Source organism: Pelobates fuscus, chromosome 5, assembly GCF_036172605.1.
Source record: "Pelobates fuscus isolate aPelFus1 chromosome 5, aPelFus1.pri, whole genome shotgun sequence".
Taxonomy (NCBI): domain Eukaryota; kingdom Metazoa; phylum Chordata; class Amphibia; order Anura; family Pelobatidae; genus Pelobates; species Pelobates fuscus.
Genome location: NC_086321.1, coordinates 169,155,591 through 169,183,124, shown reverse-complemented (window position 1 = coordinate 169,183,124; position 27,534 = coordinate 169,155,591). Strand labels below are relative to the sequence as shown.

The 27,534-nt window shown below is 41.3% G+C and overlaps 1 protein-coding gene across 1 annotated transcript in view; it reads right to left on the bottom strand.

Annotated features, from left to right (window-relative positions):
• The window catches only part of LOC134612066 (sodium-dependent serotonin transporter-like), a 57,184-nt gene extending 30,492 nt beyond the window's left edge, over positions 1 to 26,692 (bottom strand). The window contains exons 1-3 of the mRNA XM_063456446.1: positions 26,476 to 26,692; positions 10,647 to 10,781; positions 325 to 544 (exon numbers count right to left, since the gene is read on the bottom strand). Coding sequence (XP_063312516.1) covers positions 325 to 544; positions 10,647 to 10,781; positions 26,476 to 26,692 — 572 coding nt within the window. The remainder of the gene's footprint in view (positions 1 to 324; positions 545 to 10,646; positions 10,782 to 26,475) is intronic.
• Positions 26,693 to 27,534: the final 842 nt, after the last annotated feature.

Here is a 27,534-nt window from a genome sequence, read left to right as displayed (position 1 = left end):
TTGGCTCCGATATATGAAATGATAATAAGATGACAGAGAGAACAACAATAGTGTGATACAGTGTGTGACAAAAGCAGCCAACTAGCACAGCACTCACAAACAAGGAGCCAACTAATATGCAACATACATCAGCTTGTTAGCAGCCCTCCTTTGTTTTAAATCACTTTTAATCTTGCTGCTATTTTATGCAACATAAATATTATAAAAATAAATATCATTCAGTGCTGGTATACTTTCTCCTTTTTTCCAGAAAGTGTATCATTACAATTTAATCATACAACGTCACCCTAACCTTTTTGTTTAAGTCCACTTACATGCACTTACGTGTAAAACTCTTCTGCTGGAGATTTGGAGAAATTGGTCCATGAAATATTAGTTTTCCCAAAATAGTTGGTACAATTAGGGGTATTCCAGGGGTTATCACAACTTGTCCATGGCAGAGTCCCAGAGAAGGAGGAGTAAAAATAATACAGAGCCCAAGCTATGATGGTATTGTAGTAAAATGAGACATACAAGCCTATAATGCAGATGGCAAAACCAATGCCTAGAAAAAACAAAAACAAATACAGATGATAATCTTCATTTATGTTCTTATAGAATCAGAGTTTATTAGAATGGTTTGACTTCTTACTTGGGATCCAAGAGGCACCATTCCCTGTCTCCACTACTTCAGATATTTGCTAAGCCCAGCGGTGGAGGGGCACCAGGGCACCAGGGCACTTCTCACAGTAGTGTCTATGGTGCTTGGATTGCTTCTTTAACAATATTTCAATTTGGCAGCAGCATCCCATTTATATATCATGCAAGAAGCATTCCAAAGAACAGCACTGTACTTTTTAAAATATATATTTATTTATTCACAAGCAGGAAAAAATACAATGACAGCATTCTACACCAATTGCACTGGTCCAATGTGGAAATAGGGATGTGGGCTAATCTCTTTATGAAATAAAAGCCTAGCGGACAAGTGTTTATGGAGTAAAAATAAATAAAATAGAGGCACAAAATTAGATATACTTGTTTGGCGGAGTCTTTTATAGTAGTAGATATCTTTTTTTGAGAGTAATATCTACATGCAGGCACCTCAATCAAACTTACATGTAGTAGGTTGCACAACAATACTAATAAACATGAAGGGATATCTTTTTTAAATATATTTTTCATTATTACAAAGCGTACAGAAGAAGAAAGGGGTTGCAGATACATTTCCCTTCATACAATGTACATGGAAGGGTATAGAATAGGCCATCATATCTCAGTAACAAAAGGCTTATAATATCCAGTATGTGATAATAGTTTCACTGCATGGACATCAGAACACCTGAATTTTTTTTTTTTTTTTTTTTTTATTTCTTTATTTTTCACTTGACAGAGCTTAGGTGAACACAGTTGCATTACGGCTTTCACCGACATAGATAAAACACAGTTGCAATATGGCTTTTGCCAACATGGATACACACAGTTGGATCATGGCTTTCGCAGAAGCCCAAGTAATCACGGTTCTGACCAGCATGTGCTTTTCCATAATATAAACCTTAAGCTGTGTAGCTGTAAGTCCTCTTGTCTCCGTGTCAAGGGTTTTTTTTTTTTTTAAATAAACAATAACTGAATAATATCATACATAACTTGTAAGCGCTTTATCATTAATATGTATAATAAACAATGAAAACAATAAATGTGTCACATTTGCCGACCTCGAACGTGGGCTTAATATAGTGTACAGGTAGGCTTATAACCTACTTTTGCTTAGCATATTTAAATTTATGTTGTCACCATGAGTATATAGAGAAAGAATTAAGAAGAGTAGGAAGTTAAGTATACGAGTAAGGGGCAGAAGAGAAGATTGAGTAGAGGAAGAGTGCAGGGAAAAAAGGGGGGGGAGAGAGGGGGAGGGGGTGGGGGGGGGAAGGGGTCCTGCAGCGGTGCAACGCATCCATATACGTTGTCTATGTCCGCGGTGGTATGTCCGGTACTTAACTGGGGTGCTACTTGTGTTCTGTCCTGGGTCGCTCCCCCCACTTTACGCAATTGGGTCAGGGTGGGTGGGTCAGACCACGTCACTACTGTGCCATGGGTCCCATAATTTGTCGAAACTAGGTAAGGTGAGGTGTATTTCTTTTAGGTTGGATATAACCCTCTGTATGGGTGGTAGTGTCGTTTGTAGCCAGGCCTGTGCCATTGCTTTCCTTGCTGCTAGAGTGATCTTATGGATCAGTTTTTGTTCCCGCCGTGTCCACCCATCAACCGATCGGTTCAGTAAGTACGTCCAAGGGTTCAGGGCCGGCGCTCTGTGGAATATCCTTTCTATTAGGTGGCGTATTGCTAACCAATAGGAGTGTGCTAGGGGGCATTCCCACCACATGTGGACATAAGTACCCTTTATTCCACAACCTCTCCAACAAGTGTCAGTGGGTGTTTGTCTCATAGAGTGCAATTTAGCAGGTGTGGTATACCACCGAAACATAGTTTTATACGCCTGTTCCTGGTGGGTGACACACATGGATACCGAGGTGTTGGCCTCCCATATTTCCCTCCATTCCACTCCCTCCAGCACCTCCCCCAAGTCTCGTTCCCATGCATCTGTGTATGTTAGGGTTCCCCATTCTCGTGTTTCTGAGCAGAGGTGTGCATATATAATAGTGATGAGTCCTCGTTGTGCAATTCCTTTAAGACACATCTTCTCAAAGAAAGAGGGGGTACCTCGGGCTGCCTGTTGTATTTTTGGTTGTTGTACGTAATCCCTAACTTGCATGTACCTAAAGAAGTCTGTGGGGGTGAGGTGTGCTAGTGGTTGTAATTGTGCAAAGGGTACCAATTGGTCTCCGTTGTACATATGACAAATTCTTTGTATGCCCACCCTCTCTATGTTCTTATAATCCCTTGCCGACATTCCTGGCGGAAAACCCCTGTTCCTCAGGATGGGAGTGAGTGGTGATGGGGACGATGCCAATTTGTATTTTATCGCCGTCTGGTCCCAAATTCTCAGGGAGTTTAAGATTGCTGGGCACGTGGCTCTTAGGATAGGCCTGTCCTGCTTTGGGAGCCACATGTGATATTGTGGGAGATCTAGGCCAGTCATCAGGGATTCTAGGTCCACCCACCGTCTCTCCTCCAGAGGCGCGTGCCACATTGCCACTTGTGCCAGTTGGGCTGCTAGGTAGTAATAGTATAAGTGTGGTAGGCCCATCCCACCTCTCTGTTTATGTCTGTACAGGATATTCCTGGATATCCTATGGCGACGATTTTGCCAGATGAAGTTCCCTATAGCCCTTTGTAAGTGGGCAAGATCTGATTTTAGGATCTTTACCGGTAGTGCTTGAAAAAGGAACAATATGCGGGGGAGGACATTCATCTTAATGGTATGCAGGCGGCCTATCCAGGATATGGGTTTATCCTGCCACTTATCTATGTCTCGAATCAGGGTTTGTATAAGTGGGGCGTAGTTGAGGTTATAAAGCTTATCCGGGTCACTCGGTAGTAGTACCCCTAGATATTTAAGATGATCTTTAGCTATGGGTATATGGTAGGTGTCCCCCAATGCCGCCACGTCCCCCGCTGGAATCCCCAGCGGGAGTGCGCTGGATTTGTCTAAGTTGGCTTTGTAGCCGGAGAAGACCCCAAATCGGGCGAGAGTTTCTTGTAATGCTCTCATGGATTCCATTGGGTCTGTGAGGGTCAGTAGGACGTCATCCGCATACGCTGAGACGAGAAACTCACTGCCTCCCACCTTTATCCCTTTGATGTGCGGGTGTAGCCGTAATGCTTGTAGTAATGGTTCCAGAGTGAGCACGAACAGGAGTGGTGATAGAGGGCATCCTTGGCGTGTCCCGTTTCCCAGTTTAAAGGGTTCGGGGTTTGCACCGGGTGTTTTAACTTGGGCAGAGGCATGGGTGTACATTGCCTTAATTGAGGCTATGTATCTGTCTGGGAAACGCAGATGTTCCAGGAGGCCGAAGAGGTAGGGCCATGCGACCCTATCAAAAGCTTTTTCCGCGTCTATAGATACAACCAGGGTTGGCTCTCCAACTTTGTTTTGTCTCCATATGAGGTCGACGCTTCTCCTGGTGTTTTCGAAAAGCTGTCGATCAGTTATGAACCCCACTTGATCTGGGTGTATCAGTGTCTTTAGATGGGGGTTGAGTCGGTCCGCCAGTACTTTTGCTAAGATCTTAATGTCTTGGTTAATCAGGGAGATGGGTCTGTAGTTAGTCGGTTGGATGGGGTCCCTGCCTGGTTTTTGTAGGAGGATTATGTTGGCCATGGCCATTTCACCTTCCGCCGTTCCTCCGTCCATGAAATGGTTAAAGAGTTTTTCCAGTCTTGGTGATAATTCTTCGCGGAAAGTTTTATAGTACGACCCATCAAAGCCATCCGGTCCTGGAGCCTTATTGCCCTTCAGTCCCGTGATAGCCTTATCAATGTCTTCTGTCGTGATGGGTTCGTTTAGTTGTGCTGATGCTACTGTGGGTAATTTCGGTAACTCCAAGTCGCCTAGGAAGGTTTGCATGTTTTCGAGCGATTCGGCTTGCGCGCTCGTGGTCCCAGGAGAGTGGTTATATAGTCGTTTATAGTAGTCTGTGAAAATCTTGTTGATATCTATGGGCGATGTCTTAGTCGTCCCGTCAGGGTGTTTGATCGCTGCGATGGGAGTTCGGTTTTGTCTGGGGCGCAGGGTTCTGGCGAGCATTGTGTCCATTTTATTGGACTTCTCGTAGTATGTCCTTTTTGTCCACGCCATTGCCCTAGCCGTATCATCCAGGAGTAGTTCTGATATAGATCTCCTGACCTCTTTCAGTTGTTCATACAGTGGTGGTGTGGGTGCCGACTTATGTTTATGTTCAGTCTGTCGCAGAGTCTCAAGGAGCTGTTTCAGGGTCTTCATTTTTCTTGCTTTTTTTCTTGTTGCTAGTTTGATGCAAGTGCCCCGGATCACCGCCTTGTGGGCCGCCCATACAATAGCAGGGGCCATACCTTCAGTGTCATTTTCTTGGAAGTATGTGTTGATCTCCCTCCGGATTTCTTCCTGGGTATTCTTGTCTTGTAGTAGACCCGGGCTCAGCCTCCAAGTCCATGGGGTTGCCGTTGTTAGGTTTCCCAATGTGAGAGATACTTCTGCGTGGTCAGACCACGTGATTGACCCTATCTCCGATTTTATCGCTCTTGCCATACCAGCGTTATTTAGAAGGAAGCAGTCAATCCTCGAGTAGGACCCGTGGGGAGCAGAGTAAAAGGTGAAATCTCTCTCACTGGGGTGTTGGGCCCTCCAGACGTCCATAAGAGCCGTGCGTCTAATGAAGTCGTGAAGTAGTTTGTCCTGGCCCCCTCTGCCCTGTGATCTCGGTTGACCCCCCCGGGAGCTCCTGTCTGCAGCTGGGGACGGTGCGGCATTGAGGTCCCCCCCCAGTACAATCATTCCGTGGGGCAAGGCCCTAATTTTAGTGGTTAATTGGTCCCAAAAGGCAGCTACCGGTGCGTTGGGGGCATAGATATTAATCAAGTGGATCAGGTGGGAATGGAGGGTGCCTGTTACTATTACATATCTCCCTTCCTCGTCTAGTTCGGAAGATTGTATGAGCATCGGGCATGTGTTGTGTATAAGTATAGCCACCCCATTGCGTTTGCAGTGTGATCTAGCTTCGAATGAAGTGGTGTATGCTCGGTTACTAAGGTGAAATGTTGTGCGCTTGGTTAAATGTGTTTCCTGCAAAAAAGCTATATCCGCCCTCAGCCTTTTCATTTCCCTAAACATGAGCCTTCTCTTTTTTGGTGCATTAAGTCCCTTCACATTCAATGATGTTAGTTTTAGAGCCATCTACATGGGTCTGTATCGTGCTGATAGTAGCCTGGGGATTGTTTGCCCCCGTTCCGTGGTCTGTCAAGAGGAAGCCTATACGGTTCCTGTCGTGGGTCTCTGTCGTTTTTGCTCCCCGCCGCAGGGTAGGGGTCAGGAGGGGGAAGGAGATGGAGGAAGAGGGAAGAGAGAGAGGAAGAACAGAAGAAAGAGGTAGAAAAGAGACTGGTCTTACTAATCGCCAGTCCGATGTGGTGCGTGGGACCCAGATCCATTCTCCCGTTATACCGGGGAGTATAAGACATGGATACCTGTACCAAGAGGGTGTCTACACCGGTGAAAAAAGCTAATCTTGAGCAAGTTAGGGAGCTATTGGTGGAGTGTGGGAGGCGCAATTGCGCCCATCCCCGTGAGTAAAAGCCTTCAGGCTCCGAGATGGCAGGGGGTGGGAAGGGAGAATAGGGGTGTGGGGGTGCAAGGGGAGAGGAGGTGCACATGGGGATCACATGGGGGGGTCCTCTGACGTTCCTAGGTGATGAGTGCCCTGACTTGTGCGAGTATGGGGTATCCCCTCCATGGGGGCCTCTGTGAACGATGCCCACCCTAGCACTGGGTTGGGATGTACCCATTAGGGGCCGCCCGCCTCTGGTTTAGTGGTCTCAGGCCATAGCTGCCCACGGACACTGGATATGTTAGTGCGTGAGCAGTGATACATGGAGAGAGAGAATGCGAAACATTATCAATTATAACAATTATAACAAAACTGTGCCCCTCCCCCAGCTATTGATATCAATTTTGGTGGACCCCAACCGCTACCGGGATTTATGGTTCCTTTACGTGTCCACCCTCCGTGTTCTGAGGGGCCCTATGGGGCTGTTGAGAGATATCTCTGTTTACACTTAATACCCCCGTGAAGTGGGTAGTATAGGTAGTCCGACAGTGGGCACCCCGGACTCCGGGGGGCGTCAAGTCTCAGTGTGCCCACGGTCGGAGTCCCCAATAGGACCGAGAGAATTCGCTACGTATGCATACACACCCGCGTCTAGTACGCCGTCAGAGTACTGTAGCTTGCTGTGTACGCATAGACCTCTCGTGTACCTTAATCTATCTGCACGGTTGAGCATGCTGCGTAGGCCTAGAACACCTTGCGTAGAATACTCTAATATAACCAGATGGCTTACAATGGATGCATAAAGTACTAAATGCGGAACATCCCCTGAAAACAACATAACATGTTACGTAAGCATAAAGACCATGTGTATAATATTCTGTCGAACTCCTTGTAGTCTGCTATGTTATGCAGAGACGTCCCGCGCTGAGTATGCTACCCAAGCAGTCTTTGCTGCTACTGATGTATATAAACACTCTGTGTAATAGGAACAGTCTAAGCAATATATCATGCTGCAAGGCCCGTGTGCATAGCAGTCCACCTCAAGACAATGTATGTCATTACGCCTGTATGGTTACTATGTGCGGCAAATTCCATCTAGTTATCCTGCCAGGGAAGTATAAGAGCACTATGTGCAGCATGATTTTTGGATAGGACAGTTTATTGTGCATGCCCGCATATCTTATGCTCTTTTTAAGCTCTCTAAAACCATAAACTATACCACGTGTGCATAAACCCCATGAGCATTTTATCTAAACAGCCTATCCCACAATGCATGCTTGCGCACCAAAAGCACAATGTGTGATTTAGACAATAGAGCTGGCTGCGGGGGCACACGGGCCGTGTGCATAACATTCTATTTACAATAGAGAGCTTGCTACGCCTGCATGCCCTCTTCGTACAGAAATAGTAGTTAAACAGTGCATCCCTGTAGTCATGCATGAACCCCCGTGTATAATAGCACAGTCAAAAAGCTCAGTCTACTAGGTAGGCTCACTTGGGAGCGTATTGAGTCCCAGATCCATGACAATCGTTGCCCAAGCCATGACCCCAGAGTCCCAGAGGCTGGTTCCTGGTAGGAGGCGAAAACTGTGATATGTCCCTTGTGGCTTTTGTCAGGCCCTCCCTTCACAGCCTCTCTAAGCTACCGGGTGTCCCTGTGTCCCGGCCTGTCCCTCCCCCAAGACTCCCCCCCTCCCCAAGTCCCCGTAATGAGGGGCTCCGGTACCGGACCGGTGAATGTGTGCCCTTCTCGCACAGGGGGGAAAAAAAAAAAAAAAAAAAAAAAAAGGGAGAAAAATGAGAAGTAAAATAGAAAAAGGCAACTGCGGGGGAAAAAAGGGGTCCTGGCGGCTGCCCCACGCCTCCCTCCTTGACATACCCCCCACCCCATCCAGCACTTGACCCCCCCGCCATTGCCACCAGGCTCACAGTCCCCATGTGTGTGAGGGACACAGAGTTCCTCCATATAGTATGTCCCAGTTACCTCATTCCCCGACGGTTTGCCATTCTACAGGTAGAGGCTGGAGTTCAGCGGTACTGCCGAGCGTGGAGGGCAGTCTTGGTGGGGTCTGGATTCCCAGGTCTGCAAACAGCGCTGAGGCCTCATCTCCTGGCTGTAGGAAATGGGTTTTTCCCTTGTGGAAAGCCAGCAGCTTAAATGGATATCCCCATGCATATCTTATATTCGCCGCTCTTAGTGCTTCCGTGATCGGTTTCCATTCCCTGCGGCGTTGCAGCGTAGTTGGGGCGAGATCTTGGAAGAGGGTCAGGTTGGCGCCTTGGTAAGTGATAGGGCCTTCCCTCCCCCGCTGAAGCAGCGCTTCCTTGGTTTGGAAGTGCAGGAATCTTATGATGATGTCCCGTGGGACATTAGCATCTGGTCGCCGGGTACGTAGCGCCCTGTGCGCCCTCTCAATGTGCCACATGTGGTCGGGTAGGCCAGGTAGCATGGGTCTCAGGATGGTAGTGACTATCTCCGCTACAGGGCCCTCCCCTGTGTTTTCAGGCAGGCCTCTGAGGCGCAGATTATTGCGGCGGGTTCTATTCGCCATATCTTCTACGGCTAATTCAGCTGTTGTCAGTCTTGCCGTAAGCAGGTTTACATGCTGTGTCATTGTGTTGTGAGCCTGGGTTGTCGTTTCTTGCCTTGCCTCCAGCTGCGCGGTACGGTCTCCTATGGCGTGGATTTCTCCCCTCAGGACCCTCATGGAGCGCTCTATTTCCCCTGCAAGGTAGGCTTTTACCTCTGCCAGGGTGTGCAGGATTTGCTCCGTGTCTGGGGACGGATTGTTAGCCCCTGGGGACCTCCGGTTCAAGGCGTCTGCCGGATCAGGGTGAGTAGCTCCGCCATCTTGGGAGCCCGCCTGGCCGCCACGTGGAGTAGTGAAGAACTCCGCTACGGAGGCTGAAGCTCCTGCCTCCGCGCCTTTCTTCGGCGGTTTTTTCCCCGGTCGCTTCTCCATCTCACCCGGGCTGTTCAGACGGTAGGTTGATGGGTTTTGCAGTCTTTCTTGCTGGCTAATGTGGGCTATTCTCGGTGTAGACGGAGCGGAGCTCTAGAGAAACGCGTCCAGCTCGCTCCGTGTCAGGCCACGCCCCCCTGAGAACACCTGAATTTTTTAATGGTGTGAGTGAAGTGTGCCTTTAGCAGCATTTCTCTTGCAAATGTTACAATTTTAGGATCTTTAAAGGTGAAATTGTTTTATTACTTTAATTTATTGTTCTGCATAATTTTAATATTTTTTAATGTTTTAAAATAGGGTTCACCTCCTACATCTGGTGTTCCTCCGCAAGATATACAACAGATCATTACGGCGTTCATTGTCACTCTAAAATGACAGCTTTTTTTTTGATTAATCACCATTACAAAACATATTTTTTTGACAAAAGGAGAAACTAAGTCTTAACCTGCAAAAGGACAAAACAGGCACTGTAACTGCTTTACCTCAGCAAAGTGGCTACAGTGTCTGGAGTCTCCTGGGGCTGTCATTAGGCCATTTTGAATGTTTTAATGCTATCCAAGGCTCCCGAGCAGTCCATCCTATCTGTATCTCTTGGGATAATGAGGAAGCATTAGCCTGAGCAGTAATGGACAGTTGTGATTGGTTGAAAGTGTCAGCTAACTGCATTCAGCATATAATAATGCAATTGCAGGCATGAATAACTACGACTGGTTACAAAGAAGCATGAAATCTCTGCCTTAGACAGATCTCCAGTGGGAAGCCATGAATGACATTCACAAGGTTATTAACTAAAGTCTGTATGGCAAAACCATACGGCTTTGTGCACACTATTTAACATTGTTCTGATTTTTTAATTCAGTCCCAGATTTCAACCAGATGACTGAAATCTGGACCAGGTCCAGATATATAAAAACAAAAAACAAAAAACTATTGCCTGCTAAGATAAGAAATTCTAAATTAAAGTGTAAACATTAGGCGACTTTTTACAGGAAGTGTTTAGGAGGGTTGTGCAAGTCACATGCAGGGAGGTGTGACTAGGGCTGCAATAAACAGGGTGATTTAACTTCCAAATGGCAGAGAATTGAGCAGTGAGACCGCAGGGGCATGGTCTATACACCAAAACTGCTTAATTAAGCTAAAGTTGTTTTGTTGACTGTAGTATCCCTTTAAATAAGTAACAGGGGTCTGTTACTACAGTGTCCCTTTAACCCCTTAAGGACACATGACATGTGTGACATGTCATGATTCCCTTTTATTCCAGAAGTTTGGTCCTTAAGGGGTTAAAGACAGATTTAGAGAAATTATTCCATGTTACCCAATGCTGTGTTGTTTGACTAGGTATACAGGTCATGTTCTAATATTTTCTAATGATAATTAAATAGCCTTTTCTGCAAGAAAAATGAAATAATCAAAGTTTGTGGGTTTTTTTATATATCAATATATTTAACATTATTATAACCCACTTTGGGTTTTAGAATATATTTGATATTTCTGTTGTTACCTTTAAAAATTGGACAGATACGTTTCCATATGGAGATAGCACCTGTTCTGTGAAACTGTCCCAATGCCAATTCCATGTAGAAGAGAGGAACACCTCCAAAAATTGCCATTATTGTGTATGGAATCAGGAATGCCCCTATATTGGGAAAACAAAACACAAATTTTATTTTATTATGCACTAACAAACTATTATACAGTGTACATTAAACACAAGATAAAGGGCTTTATGAGAAGCAGACTCATAAAAACAAATAAATCACTAACATGACAAAAACAAAGACAAAACGTAGCAAAAGTTTAGGATTTACTGTACAGATTTTTTAAAATGAGCAATCCGATTCCACATTGATCCTAAGCTATCATTCCTCAATTACATTTTTTGGACTTTTAAGTCAATGAATATATATATATATGAAAACAGACATTTAAAAAAAAAAAATATGCTTGATTATTAAATGGCTATTCTGTTTTCATTTTAATTTTCTTGATAGTCATACATAGATGATTAGGTGATACGAATATCCTAGTGATTTCTTACGGTCTGTCCCAAAATGCACATTTGTAGTGACTTTATTAGCCACATGATTTTTGTCATTTTTGTAAAAAATCTGTGTGATGAAAAAAAATTTGTGTGATGAGTGATGAAAAAAAGTCCATGTTAATAAAATAAAACTTTATCATGCTGGGGGCGGGGCTTAACCACCATACTAACCAGTCACACGAAGCATGAGCTCCCAACAAATACTGTTAAATTTGAGATTTTAGGTGCAAAAATACCCTACTACTCACCTGGCTTGACTCAAGTGTCGCTGTCTAGCTTGATCTGGGTATACTGAGTGCTGTTTTCGAATCTCGACACTCTTGTTATCGGAAGGCAACTTCCTGTTGCAGCCTGGTGTGATCCCGCTGCGGGAGAAGCGGCTGATCTCCCTGTCTGGGCTCATCCGGGCTCTCTGGTGGAAAGGCCCCGCACAACCTTTGGACCGGTGGAGGTTATCCCGGTCCCCACTGGGCAACATAATCTCCTCCACAATACGCCTCTAGAATGTAGCGTACCCAAGATGGCCACCAAGATGAAAAATCCATCCCGCCGAGAGGGCCTTTTACTCCTGGTTTGACGCGATTTGTCAGAGATTTTGACAATGAATCTACAGCCGATCTGCTATACTTATCTCTCCTGCAGCATGGGAATCCCATGCTGCAGACTCTGCTACCCGTCCTCCTTCTGGGCTGTGGGCAACTCTGCTATCCAAACTGAGATCTATGCTGTATACTTTTATCATACCAAGTGGCATTACACATAATTACTAGCATGCTGCACAGTATATTCATACTACTAGTAACACAATGTCTAGCTAATTTCTTGAGTGTCTAAGCTTAGTGTTTTGATTCATGACAAGTAGGTTTGGCTTGATAATACTGTTTCGCTCACAGATTTGTTTTTTCTATAGCACAGCTAGTAATGATCCTATCTGATGCTTTTTGTTATTGATGATGCTTGCTTCTTTGATTGTGAATAATGTCATACTTCTTCATGTTATTGCATCCGTCTGTACTTCCCTGGACTACAAAAATAAAGAATTGAATAAAAATATCATGCTTCCTGAATGTATTAGATAGAAGCAAACCTTAGTATTAAAACACAGACTTAGAAAAATATTTAGAATTTAGGTCATTTTTTATATGTTGGTTAAAGTATAATCCAAAATCTGTAAAAATCTACTCACCTAAGTTTATTCTCAGTCATTAAAACGACTACTTGGCTGATTAAGATGACTACTAACTTTTTAAAGTTATTGAATTTGAGGTGATGATTAGTGGAAGAGGGGTGTCGAATGGGAATTTGGATATAACATGCAAACAGGTTCTGCGTGTGTATCTAGTAAGAAAGATGGCAGCACTACAAAAAAGTTAAAAAAAGCTAACTTTTCCCATAAAATTCTTACAGTAGTAACAGTTCCTCTTTATCATTCTCCAATTGTGTATAAATCAGGTGGTCTCTCACTAGACTAGAAAATACATTCAACATCCCTGCAATTGACTGCTTTAACCCCTTAATGGACCAAACTTCTGGAATAAAAGGGAATCATGACATGTCACACATGCAGGGCCGGACTGGCCCACCGGGATACCGGGAAATTTCCCGGTGGGCCGTCGGCACCTGGGGCCGGGGTGACCTGCGGCCGCAGGGAGAACTTGAAAGGCGGCCGCAGGGGAAGCTTTTCATGAGGCCGGGAGCAGGCTCTTCTGGGGGAGCAGGCTGTTCTGTCTCTGCTCCCCCTCCCTCACGCGCAGCTTAATGAGACCGGAGCCGGAATATGACGTCATATTCCGGCCCCGGTCTCTTTCTAGCGCGCGAGGGAGGGGGAGCAGAGACAGAACAGCCTGCTCCCCCAGAAGAGCCTGCTCCCGGCCTCTTGAAAAGCTTCCCCTGCGGCCGCCTTTCAAGTTCTCCCTGCGGCCGCCAGCACAGCTACCAGTCTGCCCACCCACAGGTACTAAAAAATATGTATGTCAGTGGGAGTGTGTGTGTCATGCTGTGTGTGTGTGTGTGTGTGTGTTCCATGCTGTGTGTGTGTCTGTCTGTCATGGTGTGTGTATGTGTCTGTGTCATGCTGTGTGTGTGTGTGTGTCTGTATCATGCTGTGTGTGTGTGTGTGTGTCTATTTGTCTGTGTCATGCTGTGTATCTGTCTGTGTCATGCTGTGTGTGTGTGTCTGTATCATGCTGTGTGTCTGTCTGTGTCATGCTGTGTCTGTATCATGGTGTGTGTCTGTCATGGTGTGTGTGTGTGTGTCTGTCATGGTGTGTGTGTGTCTGTCTGTGTCATGCTGTGTGTGTCTGTGTCATGCTGTGTGTGTGTGTCTGTCTGTGTCATGCTGTGTATCTGTCTGTGTCATGCTGTGTGTGTGTGTCTGTATCATGCTGTGTGTCTGTCTGTGTCATGCTGTGTCTGTATCATGGTGTGTGTCTGTCATGGTGTGTGTGTGTGTGTGTATGTCATGGTGTGTGTGTGTCTGTCTGTGTCATGCTGTGTGTGTCTGTGTCATGCTGTGTGTGTGTGTCTGTCTGTGTCATGCTGTGTGTCTGTCTGTGTCATGCTGTGTGTCTGTCTGTGTCATGCTGTGTGTGTGTCTGTCTGTGTTACGCTGTGTGTGTGTCTGTCTGTGTTACGCTGTGTGTGTGTGTCTGTATGTGTCATGCTGTGTGTCTGTCTGTGTCGTCTGTGTCACGGTGTGTCTGTATCATGGTGTGTGTGTCTGTCATGGTATGTGTGTGTGTCTGTCATGGTGTGTGTGTGTGTGTGTCTGTCATGGTGTGTGTGTGTGTCAGTCATGGTGTGTGTGTGTGTGTCAGTCGTGGTGTCTGTGTGTGTTTTTAAAAATAGTGTTTTACTCACCTTTTTTTTTTCCAACGTCGTGCTGGTCTCTGCCTCTATGACTGAGATCATCAAGCTTGATGATCTCAGCCAATCCGCACTGACACAGGAAGCGCCTCTAGTGACCGTCTGAGTGTCTGTCACTAGAGGTGTCACTAGGAAGCAATGTAAACACTGCATTTTCTCTGCAAAGTCAGTGTTTACATTCAAAAGCCTGCAGGGACAGGCTATAGACACCAGAACCACTACATTAAGCTGTGTGTGTGTGCACCTGCTAGTGAGCTTGCTTGCATGTGTATGTGTGTGTGTGTGCCTGCTAGTGAGTGAGCTTGTGTTTTTATGTCAATGAGCTTATGTATATTAGTGAAATTGTTTGTCTATGAGGCTGTGTATCAATGAGCTTGTGTGTGTCAGTGAGATTGTCTGTGTCTGCATGTGAGTATGCTTACTGTATAATTAAATGTTTTACTCTGAAAGGACCAATATATTATATTAGAAAAAGCAATATATATATATATATATATATATATATATATATATATATATATATATATATATATATATATATATATAAATGGCGCAATGACTTATGGGGCTGGCATAGATTTTTTTTTCCAGGGCTGCTTTGTATCCCCAGTCCGGCCCTGCACACATGTCATGTGTCCTTAAGGGGTTAAACAAATGTCTCCAGGAATACAGATATTAGCAACTTTAAGTTGAAAAAGAAAAAAGAAAAAATGAAAAAATAAAATATTGGGGCCCAACAGGAGTGGTGAGATCTGAGCATAAAGATTTCTATGAATTACTCAGTTATTTTTTCTACTTGTTCCTTGCACAAACGTTGGCAACTATTGGGACTATTTTTTCTGTGTACACATTTTTCTATTTTTTTTAGTGATTTTTTCATTTTTTTCTTTTTCTTTTTCTTTTTTAACTTATTATTTTCTTCAAACGGAATACATGGTACTTGAAATAATATTAGACTCAAGCCAAGACAGAGTATAACTACTATCTGGATTTATGTACAAGGACTATGGTTTCGGGACATTGGGTGTATGACATATTAGGTGTATGCCTATTAGGTTTTTTTTCCTATATGCATATTTACTTTAATATCGTTTTTGCATGCATGTATTTTTGTGTGAATTGCAGCAGAAATGTATATGATTCATATCCCAATTTTTTATTTTTTTTTACAAACGAACACATTTATTATATTTTGTATATACAGATCCAATCAATTCAATATTTGATAATCTTCTGCATTAATTATTTTAATGCAGTATCACTATTAATTTTTTTGTATATATTTGGGGTAACCTATTGGAGGGCAACCTCAATACCAGCACCAACAGTGACAATAGAGTGCTAATATATATATACAAAAGTGAGTACACACCTCACATTTTTGTAAATATTTTATTATATCTTTTCATGTAACAACACTGAAGAAATGACACTCTGCTCCAATGTAAAGTTGTAAGTGTACAGCCTGTATAACAGTGTAAATGTGCTGTTCCCTCAAAACAACTCAACACACGGCCATTGATGTCTAAACAGTTGGCAACAAAAGTGAGTACAACCCTAAGTGGAATTGGATTGGATTAGCCGTATTAGTCCAGTAGACAAGCTGTCAAAATACTGCAATACTCTGGTATTTTGGCATTATATATATAATAGAACCAGGTAAAGAGGGTGGAACTCCTGTAGATTATTAGATTATGGAGTGACACCTCCTGCTCTTATGTATCCATTTGCATTTGTAAATTATTACACATTTACACTTCTCATAAGACACGTATCACTGTCAGTCTTAAAGGGACACTATAGTCACAAAAACAACTTTAGCTTAATGAAGTCTCACTGCTCAATGCACTGCCATTAAGGAGTTTGTTTATGCAGCCCCACCTCCCTGCATGTGACTTGCACAGTCTTTGTAAACACTTCCTGTAAAGCGTCATCTAATGTTTACACTTCCTTTATTGCAAATTATGTTTAATTTAGAATTTGTTTATCTTCTTCTCTGTTAATACCTTGCTAGACCCCGTAGGATCCTCCTGTATTTGATAAAAGTTCAGTTTACAGAGTTGGAGATTAAAACTGTTAAAAAATAAATTTTAAAAAAGTAAGTTATCTCTGATTGCAAATTAAACCATTTTGTTTTCATGCAGGCTGTGTCAGTCACAGCCAGAGGATGTGTGGCTAGGGCTGCATTAAGAGAAACAAAAATGTTTTTATCTAAATGTCAGATAATTGAGCAGGGAAACTTCAGAGGTATGATCCCCGGCAAGTGGGGGCCCTAAATAACAACATGGGGTTACCTATTGTCTGGCCCCCACCCCTGAGCGGCGGGTGGGGGCCCTAAATGAAAAGGTAAGAATTGTGGGATAATTGCTTTGACCACCGGCAATGAAGCACATTTTGTTCCTCCGCTGGTCAAAGCTGATCAAGCGTAGGAAACCTCCATAAGATAAAGTAGTCCCTAATTTGTCTTATGTTTTAAAGATAACTAGCGCAGACAGGAAGAAATGAAGAACTGATTCTGACAGTGGAAGAGAAGAGGAATCAATTAAAGAAAGGTAAGTTGGGCATGACAGTGCCGCTTTAAGCTAAAGTTGTTTTGGTGACTATAGTGTCCATTTAATAAAAACATAAAATCTTCTGCAAGCTGATGTGTATATGCATGTATACACACCCACACACACACATATATATATATATATAAATATATGCATTTGGTGAATATTAAATATTTGTTATACTTTAAATTATTAATACAATTTGTTATAAATAATATGAATTAGCATTAATGTATTTTGGAGGATAATGTTTTAACATACTCAAGGGAGTATAACTTTAAATTAATTTTAACACTCAAGCAAATTCTGAAATAAAGCTTGCTCAATTTGCTGCATTTGTTTCTGAGCTCTCCGTAAATAATTAATAGCTTACTTTACATAATTACCAACAAAGTTATAATTAATAGGACCAATTTATGATATATGATGATGATAACACTATGCTAAGACTGAAATATACATGTGGGATTATTTATCATAACCTCAAGGCATGTGAGAGAAAAACAATATATTCTTTAAAGTGGGATGATAGGGAAAAAAAATAATATTCACATTTGCAGTCCTGTGCTTTTTAATTATTTTGATTAATGTAAATGGGTCAGGATAGGACTGTGGTTTTAATAGATGAATAACCTCTCTTGGACTTAATGAGTTAATTAGCTATAAGAAAACCATGCACAAAAAACTAATGTGCTTCCACAAAACACTTGTATCAGGAATATTGACAAATAATGTTTCCAAATGAGTTTGACTTACTTTACAGTTTTTTTAAAGGATCACTATACGGTCAGGAACACAAACATGTATTTCTGACCCTATACTGCTAAAACCACCATATAGGTGGCTTGCCCCCCCTTAGCTCCCCTATAAAAGTTTAAAACTCACCTTATTTTCACCGTTGTGTGAACGTCTGCCGGCGCTGGCTCCGCCCCCTTTGTGACATCATCAAAATGGATGATTTTAGCGAATTTTGGCTAAAATCAGCATGGCGCGGGGCCAAATGCAGTTTTGGCCAATCAGGAACTCCTAATAGAGATGCATTGAATCAATGAGGAAAATTCAGCTTCTCCATGCAGAGCGTGGTGACGCTGAACGGCAGGGCTGCTTACTGTGCAGCCCTGAACCAGGAAGCCCCTCCAGTGGCCATCTGAGGAGTGGCCACTTGGAAGTGTCCCTAGGGGCAATGTAAACACTCCCTTTTCTCTGAAAAGGCAGTGTTTGCATAAAAATGCCTGAAGGGAGCTATTATACTCATGAGAACAACTACATTAAGCTAGTTGTTCTTGTGACTATAGTGTCCCTTTAAATAAAAGAAGGCAGAGTACAAATTATTAAAGGAATTATTATGGAAGTGTCGGGCAAATATAATGACAATATTTATTGTTTCAAAGTCATACATCTTTAAAGGGCATACGTGGAATAAAAGATGTCTATGATGATATGGTGAAACTATTAAATCTTGTTGAGTGTTAACAAAAATATAACTACCAGGTTCATATGAACACAGGTTCTGTCCATAAATGGGCACTGCAGGCCCCAGTGACGTACATATAGGGGTCGCAGTTGCGACCGGGGCTGTCACTCCAGGGGGCACAGCCGCCCTGTAGACCCCTGCGACCGGGTACCAGCTGCCATGTTTTGCAGCCCCGGCATGGATCAGTTTTGCACTGGGGCCCCATGGATTGTGTGTACGCCACTGCCAGTCACCAATACAACTTTAGGAATTTTATAGCTTTTGACCTGAATAAATAGTTGGATTTTTTTCATGTTCAGCTGTAAATAGTTTTGTTTTTTTTTTATGTTTTTCAGTATTCTGCCCATTTTTCATCCACATTTTGCAATTTGGATTTCATTTGCTATAATTCAAAGTTTGATGAATATCAATGTGAGTTTTTAATAATTTTGGATTGGTTGTTTCCGTAATTTTTTTTCCCAGTAGCTATACCATGCATTCCAATGAAAAAAGAATGGCTAAATCCCAGCATGGAGTGCCCTTCTAATGGGGAATTCACAAAATTCAAGGAAAATTGCAAAACATGACCAGAAAAAAAGTTTAGATGCACATTCAAAGATAAATTTGGAGATTCAGAGCAATTTGGATTAAATGGTATAGCCTATAATATACTAATTTTAATGTTCACTAATTAGAATATCCAAATTTTATGCCACGTTTAGGAATATAGTATATGGGGGCAGGAATTGTAGAAGTGATTACTGGTACCCTGGACATTTTTTAAAGATTTCTTCATGGGCAGTCTGACACTCCTGCTAGTGATTGCTATCTCACACTGAATCATGGTGAAATGGTGACCTTATACATGCCACTAGGATACCATGTGTGACAGACCCATCTGTCTGTGAATTACTTTTATTTTCCCTCCATTCGTCTGTTTGTTCGGCTATTTCCCTGTCCATACAGCCCCTACGTTATTCCCCAGTTTCACCAAAAGAACTGCCGAATGGCCGGCCACCGAGCAGGGAAGTGTGCTGCTTGTTAATGTTTTGGACCCATCAGAACGTGGTGGTTAACCGCAGATACTTCCTAATTGTCGAATGTTGGCTGGGTGGTCGTCGTTCGTATGAACGAACACGAGGCGGCGGCCATCTTGTACGTACGAATGCCCAGCGGTGTTCATCGACGATTTCATGGAACTGAAAACGGACACTATTTTCTCACGAACACCGTTGAAGCCGCCGACCTCCCTTCTTCTGTTCCTCCAGCATACGAACGCTGGCCCGTTCGGTACTTTTTCTCACGAATGGAGTCACCTCAGATAGCTATCCCATGAAGCCCATTCGTATAATGAAAGACTGTGTGAAATACTTTGGCTCCATGGCGATTGAACTGTATGTATGTGATCTGAGCTCCATTCGGTAATAATGTGCGCTCAGATCTAAGCTATCTGGGGATACGTTGAACATGATGTTTCATTCGGTAGTTTTACTATTGTATATTTTTATGTCTTTTTATTGTCTCTATTAAAATGGAGGTTATGCTCTATCCTCGGAGATAATTGAATTACTTCCCAATTATCTCCAGGATAGAGTGGAGGGTTCTGTACAGCTTAAGGGGGAGTGTTTATACCTGTACTTTGGTGATTAGCTACTGTATCTTTTTGTCACAGTTTTCCACCAGGACCCTAGGGGAGTGTCCACCTGGTGGAAGACCTGCATAAATACCGGGCGGGTAGCCCCATTAAATCAGATCACTGCTTGACCATCAATACGGAACCTTGTCTCGTACTCTGGGGGATTTATTTGTATGGTTTTCCTGTTCGGCTGTTTGGAGCATTTGTATGGTGGTGAGTATTCGTATGGTTCCTGTTCGGCTAATTTGAGTGTTCGTTAGTTGCTTCAGAATTCCGGAAGGGAACATCCTCAACGGCTTTAACCCGTTGTATACCTGGGGGTGCCATTACACCATGCATCTACCAGGACACCCTCTCTCTAACCTGAATGCTATCACTGTTGCTCCAACACCTCAAACCAACCTGCTGTAGTTGAGTGAGTCAGCACTATACTGTTATATGTGTTACTAGGTATGAGCAATCATAAACTTATAAACAAACACATATTGCAAGTGCAATCACGTATGGTGGCATGCTGCGTGTGTTTACAAGCTGTAGTGCACCCACCTATCAATGAGGAAGCTAATCTTATGTTTTCCAGTGTCCCAGCTCACCCATGAGGGTAACAGGTGACAAATGTTTCAGTAACTGCTACACCAAAGATAAGGCAAAAAGGAGGAGACAAAGTGTAGGGTACGTTTGGAAGTAAGAAACAACTTAAAACATGACAAAAAGGGTATCCAACTTAGCCAGGGCTGAATTAATATAGGAGCTGATGGAGCTGCAGCTGCAGGGGTCCATGGATTTTGAATAAAAATGACTATATCTACCAGTCACCATCTTTAAAAAATATCTCTACTGTCCACCCTGTTGTTGCACAGAGAGGAGGGAGTGTATGGACTTTGGAGGGATGAAGCGGCACTTTGCGAACTGTGCAAATGCCCATGTTGCTTGTATTTCTCTAACGGCTCAGCATCAATCTGACAGTAGGTGGTAAGGTGTAAAATCCTCTTCTTGCTACAAACATACATCCAACTCTATTGCCATTATAATTTTCATAGCAGGTGCCAACTTCTGCCTGCTAATAAGTAAGGAGGCGAGTGATAGAGGATTTCAACGTTTGTGATTAATCAGAGAGATGGAAGTAGATTCAGCTCCATCAGTCCCTATGTGAGTCCTGTAATGTGTACAGATGCACTGTACATGGTTGGGGAAAGTGAGAGTTAAGATAGATTGCAGCATAAGATGGAGGTAGCTTAGATATGTGGATTGAGTAAGGGTGGTAGGGTATTACAACTATTTGGACAAGGTTTTCCATTATTAATTCACTAGGTGGTTGCGGTACATTTCTATATACCTAACCAAATGTTTGTTTGTTCTTATTTGATTAACTCTCATATCATCATCTATGAACCTTCCAATTTCCTTGTTTTATTGCAGGCCTATTTGATCCTTTTATTTATCTCTCCCACAGTCTGAATTTAAAACTTCCCTGCCTCACATCAGAACAGCACTCAGTCCACCTTCAGCTGACCCAGTTGCAATAAGCAAGGTAGCCTTCTGGTGAACATTATCAACATTTAATGCTGCATATTTGCACTCTGCCTCTTCTCCCCAATCCCTCTCTGTTGGTGTTCCACAAGGGTCTGTCCTTGGTCCCCTATTGTTCTCAATCTATACTGCCTTGGTAAGCTGATCAGCTCCTTCGGATTCCATAATCATTTCTATGCAGAGGACATGCACATTTATCTGTCCTCCCCTGATTTCTCACCTTGACTTGTGTCTCCGATTGCCTCTATGCTATTTTCAACTAGGTGGCTGCTCATTTCCTTAAACTTCATCTGTCCAAAACGAACTTATGAGCTTCTCTCACTCAAGTGTTGCTACTCCCTTGTCTGTTTCCAAGTCAATGGCACTACCATCTGCTCTACCTTGCAGGCTCACTGCCTAAGTGTTCTCTTTGACCCCGACCTCTCCTTCACCCTTCATGTCTAATCAATCACCAAATCCTGCTGCTTCCATTTCAAAAACATAGGGCTCATCCGATCCTATTTAGGGCCTGATACAGCTAAGGTGCTTGTCCACGCCGCTGTCCTCTCTCCATTGACTACTGTAATCCACTTCTCAGTGGTCTTACGTGTTCCCAACCTGCCCCATTACAGTCTGTATGAATGCGGCGAGGGTCATCTTCCTTTCCGCCTGCACCTGCTTCACCTCCCCACTCTGTCAGTCCATACATCAGCTTTCCGTAGGATATAGGACTCAATTTAAAATCCTGATACTTGCTTACAAATCTCTACACAATGGTGCTCCGACCTAATTATCCTCACTAATACACAAATATGTCCCACCTAAGCCCCTACACTCTGCCAGAGACCTACATCTAACCTGTTTGTACTCGTACTTCTGATGCTCGCCGTAAAGACTTGCCATGGGCTGCACCATTCCTATGGAATGCCCTTCCCCTCTCTGTTAGACTTTCACCCAGTCTCCACTCCTTCAAAAAATCTCTGAAAACTTACTTCTTCAGGAAAGCATATTCATTAAACTGTGAACAGCTTTATCTCTCTGCACCCTGATTCCTTTACTGCAACTGTTATCAAAACAAAACACTAAGCCCTCAGTGAAGTACAGGATATACTATCCTAGCTACCTACTTTTCTACCCTACCCTTACATTTTGTGTCACTATACCCCACTCCCTCTAGTATGTAAGCTCATTGAGCAGGGCCCTCAACCTCTCTGTTCCTGTATGTCCAACTCGTCTGGTTACAAATATGTGCCTGTTAGTCCACCCATTGTACAGCTCTGCAGAATTTGTTGGCGCTTTATTAATATTAATAATAATAATAATAATAATAATATACTCAGCTAACTGTATGGCTAGTTGCACATTATGAGAAATGTGTTCCAGGAACATAAGCAACACCAGCGTTATCCACTTTTTATGGACGTACATTCACCTTAAGGCTTAGTCAACCTAAAAGCTGGCAAAGTGTATAAGGAATATCCAAAAATATTTGTAGTTTCAAGGTAGTTACTGTTTGTGAAGTACATTTTGTGGAACATCTTCACAATGGTCTGCTAGCTTTTCATCTGAGTAAAAGCATTATAAATGTGTGGTCCATAAATATCTGCAAAGACAAAGGTAGACATGACAACTTGAGTTGTCTTGAGTTCCTTGGGAAGTCTGCAGTTGAATCAGAAACATCGGCCGTAAATTATAATAGTTTTGGATACACTTTTAATTATGGTTTACTATTATACAAAAGTATGAATTAATTTGACAGGCTTATCCAATAATATTAAATCAAGGCCATAATTAGCTGCTCTGCAGTATTGTATATGATTTGGACTATACTGGGTCAGTGATACAGACGGTTAGAAGTGGATGTGTGGAATTAAGTATATGTATGATCATTTACTGTAACTAAATTACCATTATTTTGTCAGGTGTTTAAAATCAAAAACTAAATATGTAAGCTTTGAAGTTGGTGTTTAGTGAGTGAGTGAGTGTGCTGAATCTTGTATAATATATATATATATATATATATATATATATAAATACATAATATAATATATATATATATATATATATATATATATATATATATATATATATATATATATATATATATATATATAAATACAATAAAAGCCAAAGAAAAAAAGTTACTTGTGCAACACCCCAATCCCTATGCACATCTAGCACAATTCATCTAGGAAGGTGAATTGCTAGTGTAACGTGGCAGTTGAGCTTACACTTAAATGGCCTTTGGAGTGATATTAAAAAAACCTCTAGTTATTTAAATATGCATAGGGTTTTGGGGTAGTGTGCAAGTAATTTTTTTCTTTGTTTCTTATTGTATGTATTGGGGCTGATGTATACTATAGCCATTGCTACAGCCCAGGAGTAGTGGGAGTTTGAGCAGGGCTTAATTTGAAATCTCCACGAAGATTTTTGAAGAAAATTATCCTGATGAAAGTCCTATGATGGACTGAAACGTCGATTTGCTGTAACCCGTGTGTTATGAATAAAGACAAATAATTTTATTCAAAAAGCCCAGCGTGTGCCTTTCTTCGTGGAGATTTATGTTGAATTGGCTGAAAGAGCACCATGGCACTTATACTACAAATGTGAGTGCAGGATCGTGGATTATACATATATATGTTTGTGTGTGTGTGTATATATATGTAGAAGTTCCAGAAGTTCCTTGCACATTAGCCAAATGGTTCAAAGTACCGGGTGCAAAAATCCAGGGCCAGTAGAAGTAGTAAAGCAATGAGGCTTGCACTCACGGTCTTTTGTAGTTAAAAAGCTAAAGTTTTATTGAAGATCCATTAAAAGTATCAACGTTTCACTCCTCGTTTGGGACTTTCTTCAGGATGAAAAGATGTTATATATGTGTGTGTGTATATATATATATATATATATATATATATATATATATATATATATATATATATATATATATATGTGTGTGTGTGTGTGTGTGTGTGTGTTATAGGTTATATATTAATGCTACTATCTAACTATCTATGCATTGTGTCTTTGTATATATATAAAAAAATACATAAATTTTTTTGTTTTCTTGAAACCTCTTGTACGTTATGTGGATACCTTTAACATCCTACCTAACTTATGATGTTTTCAAGCAATCAGATTTTTCTTTCAATTAACAAAGAGCAAATTAGGTATCTGACTGACCAAACATCTTGGCCGTAAAACACAGTGGAAAATAAATGATGCCTTATAAATAATTTATACAGTTGATTTATATATCTTTGCATCTATTGAAAGCTATGTCAGGATTTCTTTATAAGGCTACACAATGCAGTACATTTCTAGTGAATCGAGCAACTACAAAAACAAATCTTATGATAAGTTATTGTTATAAAATGTTGCTAATTTTCATGTATCATCTAGCAATCACTGCGTGCATTATTGATGTTCATAAAAGAGAAAGAAAATAATTGAATATATAAATTAGCCAGTATAAAATAAAAAATTACGTGTAACTTCCTGAACACAGGTAGAAAATGAGTACTAAAATAAGTACTTTAACATGATGTTCTATTACAATGTACTTTATGAGAATGAAAGAAAATACATTTTCGCATATTCCAATCATCATATTTTTTTTCTAATAGACATTCAAAACATTGCATCGACCTACATTGAAAAGTTAACGAAAGCACGGTATTTGTTAATACACAACAGAATAACCTGTATTTGGTCAATGACAACAAATTTGAGATATAGATTTCATTACACAGAGAAAAGAATATAGAAGTGAAAAGGCCAGTATACAGTATACCTAAAGCAAGAACTGATGTAGATGCAAAGTTAGAACCATGGACAGCTCCTGACAGATTGCTATTCTTTCTAGCTGTGAGCTACACCTTCAGTGACTATCAACTTGCTGAAAAATATGCTGGTTTAATTGTTTGTGTCACTATGTTTTAAAAAATATAGTAAGATATTGAATTTAAAAAGTTTAAAAGCGTTCCTGAATTAAGAAAAGAAAAAAAAGACGCACCAGTTTACCATTGTGTGTATGTACTGTTGCAGTTTCCTAAACCAAAAATATTCTCCACAAGTATATAAAGTATATACCGGTACATTAAATTAATTTTATATAATGCATACCGGGAAAATATTTTTGAATGAATACTAAAAGTATATATAGTGGTATATATTTTTTTTTATTAAAGTAGAAAGAAGAAGGAATAGTTCCGTTAGCAATAAAACACTTTAAATATATAATCCAATAAAAAGCAAATATGTTGAAAGGAGCTTGTTTTATTTCATTAAAAGCAATGATTTGATTTACATGCATATTTCTGAAGGGGGTATGTTTAATTCAGCTGTTAATTGTCACTGTGCTTTGAAAAACATTGTCAGTCTAATCGAAGTTTATGAGTGTATGTGCCTGATAATGCCTTGGTTATTTAATGTAATTCTACACTGAACCCATGGTTGGTCATTTAGTTATTTTATGAGAATATGATGTTGTTACATATGAACTAATTTCAAATTTAACTTCTTACAATAAAATAGACTAAATATAGTTAAAAAAAAAAAAACTAAAAAAGTGGTAACAACAAGTTAAGTTCTCTTTATCGCAGTCAGTAAAATGTAAACTTATTAATGAATGGGTTTTAAATTTATATAAAAAATGTTTTAAACTTATATAAAATGTATATATATATATATATATAACAATCTGGCATGGTCTCTCTTTTATACGTTTGAAAAACAAATATCAAGGCTCATTGGAAAGTAATATGACTTTCGTATTTGTTAAATTTACAGTGCACCACTTATTATATCTTAGTACATCTCCCTCCTTGCATTAATCTTAAATTTGTGCTCTAACATTAATATAAATTTGCAACAGGTATCACAAAACAAATTGGAATATTTCATTTAAAAATCACATGAAAAAAAAAAAAACCTCCTTTACACAAGTTTGTCCTAGATTATCCTTATCCTAATGATTTCATACAGGGCAAAATATGTCATTTGATGACTTTAGTATGAATTGAAATAGTTCTTTAATTTTAATCATGGATGTGACATGTAGTAAATATTTATATACAGTATATGTGTATTTACTACCCTGCGCATCTGATCAAAGGGGTACATTTGTTCCCTTGCATATAGCACAGTTACATGACTCCTGGAGTGTTTCCTTTTTAAACATTGTAATTACCCTACACTGCAATGTATGCATCTATGAATGTGATTATATAATAAGGTCTTGTTAATTATATGTTAACAATAAGAGAAGAGTTAACCTACCGCCACCATTCTGGTAACAAATGTATGGGAACCTCCAAACATTTCCCAAGTCCACAGCAAATCCAATGACTGACAGCAGAAAGTCCATCTTCTTGCTCCACTTGTCCCGTGAGTCAGTCTGGGTGATAAGTGGAAGAGGCATAGTGTTATTATTGGGGCTAGCTGCATCTTGCTTTGGATGCTTGCCTGCAGGAGCTGTGGAGTTCTGCTCTGACATGCTGCCTCCCCTATGATCCAGACAGGATTCCAGCTGAATGAAGATAACTGAGGGATAATTTTGTGTGCCTAGTCACAGGAGGGAAAAGGGAGAGGAGGAGGAGGATGCACCAGATTCCCCACCTCCATTTCCAAATATACAATAATGCTTTAGGAATAAAATCCATGATGGCAACTGTGTGAACTTTTGAACTGGAAACCCAGATCAACCATAGAAATAAAGTAAATACATTAAAGTATAGCCAATGCTATTACTATCACACTGTCTCTGTCATTGCCCAGTTATCTGCACTTTATACTCAGCATGGGCAGAGCGGTATTTGGGACAGGCCAACCTGTAGCGGTAAGTGGCACGGAAGCCTGCAGGCAATATTGTGCCATTCATCTGTATGTGATAAGGGTAGCAGGTAGGCAGGTCTGTGTCTTAAAGCCCTCATTCACAAAAGGCTCTTTCAACAAAATGCAGTCTAGCTTCTACCTGTGTTTTAAGCTGGTATATGCAGACGCATAATGGGCTGGAACATATGTATGATCACCTCCATTTCTGATTACTTAATGCAACGTGATAAAACAATGGTTTACTCATATATAGCTCAGCGCTGGTGCTATAGGAATCCTAAACCTGTGAAATCTGGACACCCACAAAACCTACAGAACCTGTAGATATTCTACATTACCCCACAAACATTGGCTTATTCATCCCGCAAATCTACAAATTCAGACAGGTATGCTTCCCATTCACCCAATATTGGATGCCAAATCAGGCTAAATAATGATATAAGAGTACGAATTTATAATCCCCATTTGACAGTCTCTTCAACAAATGTGTAAAAAATTGCATTG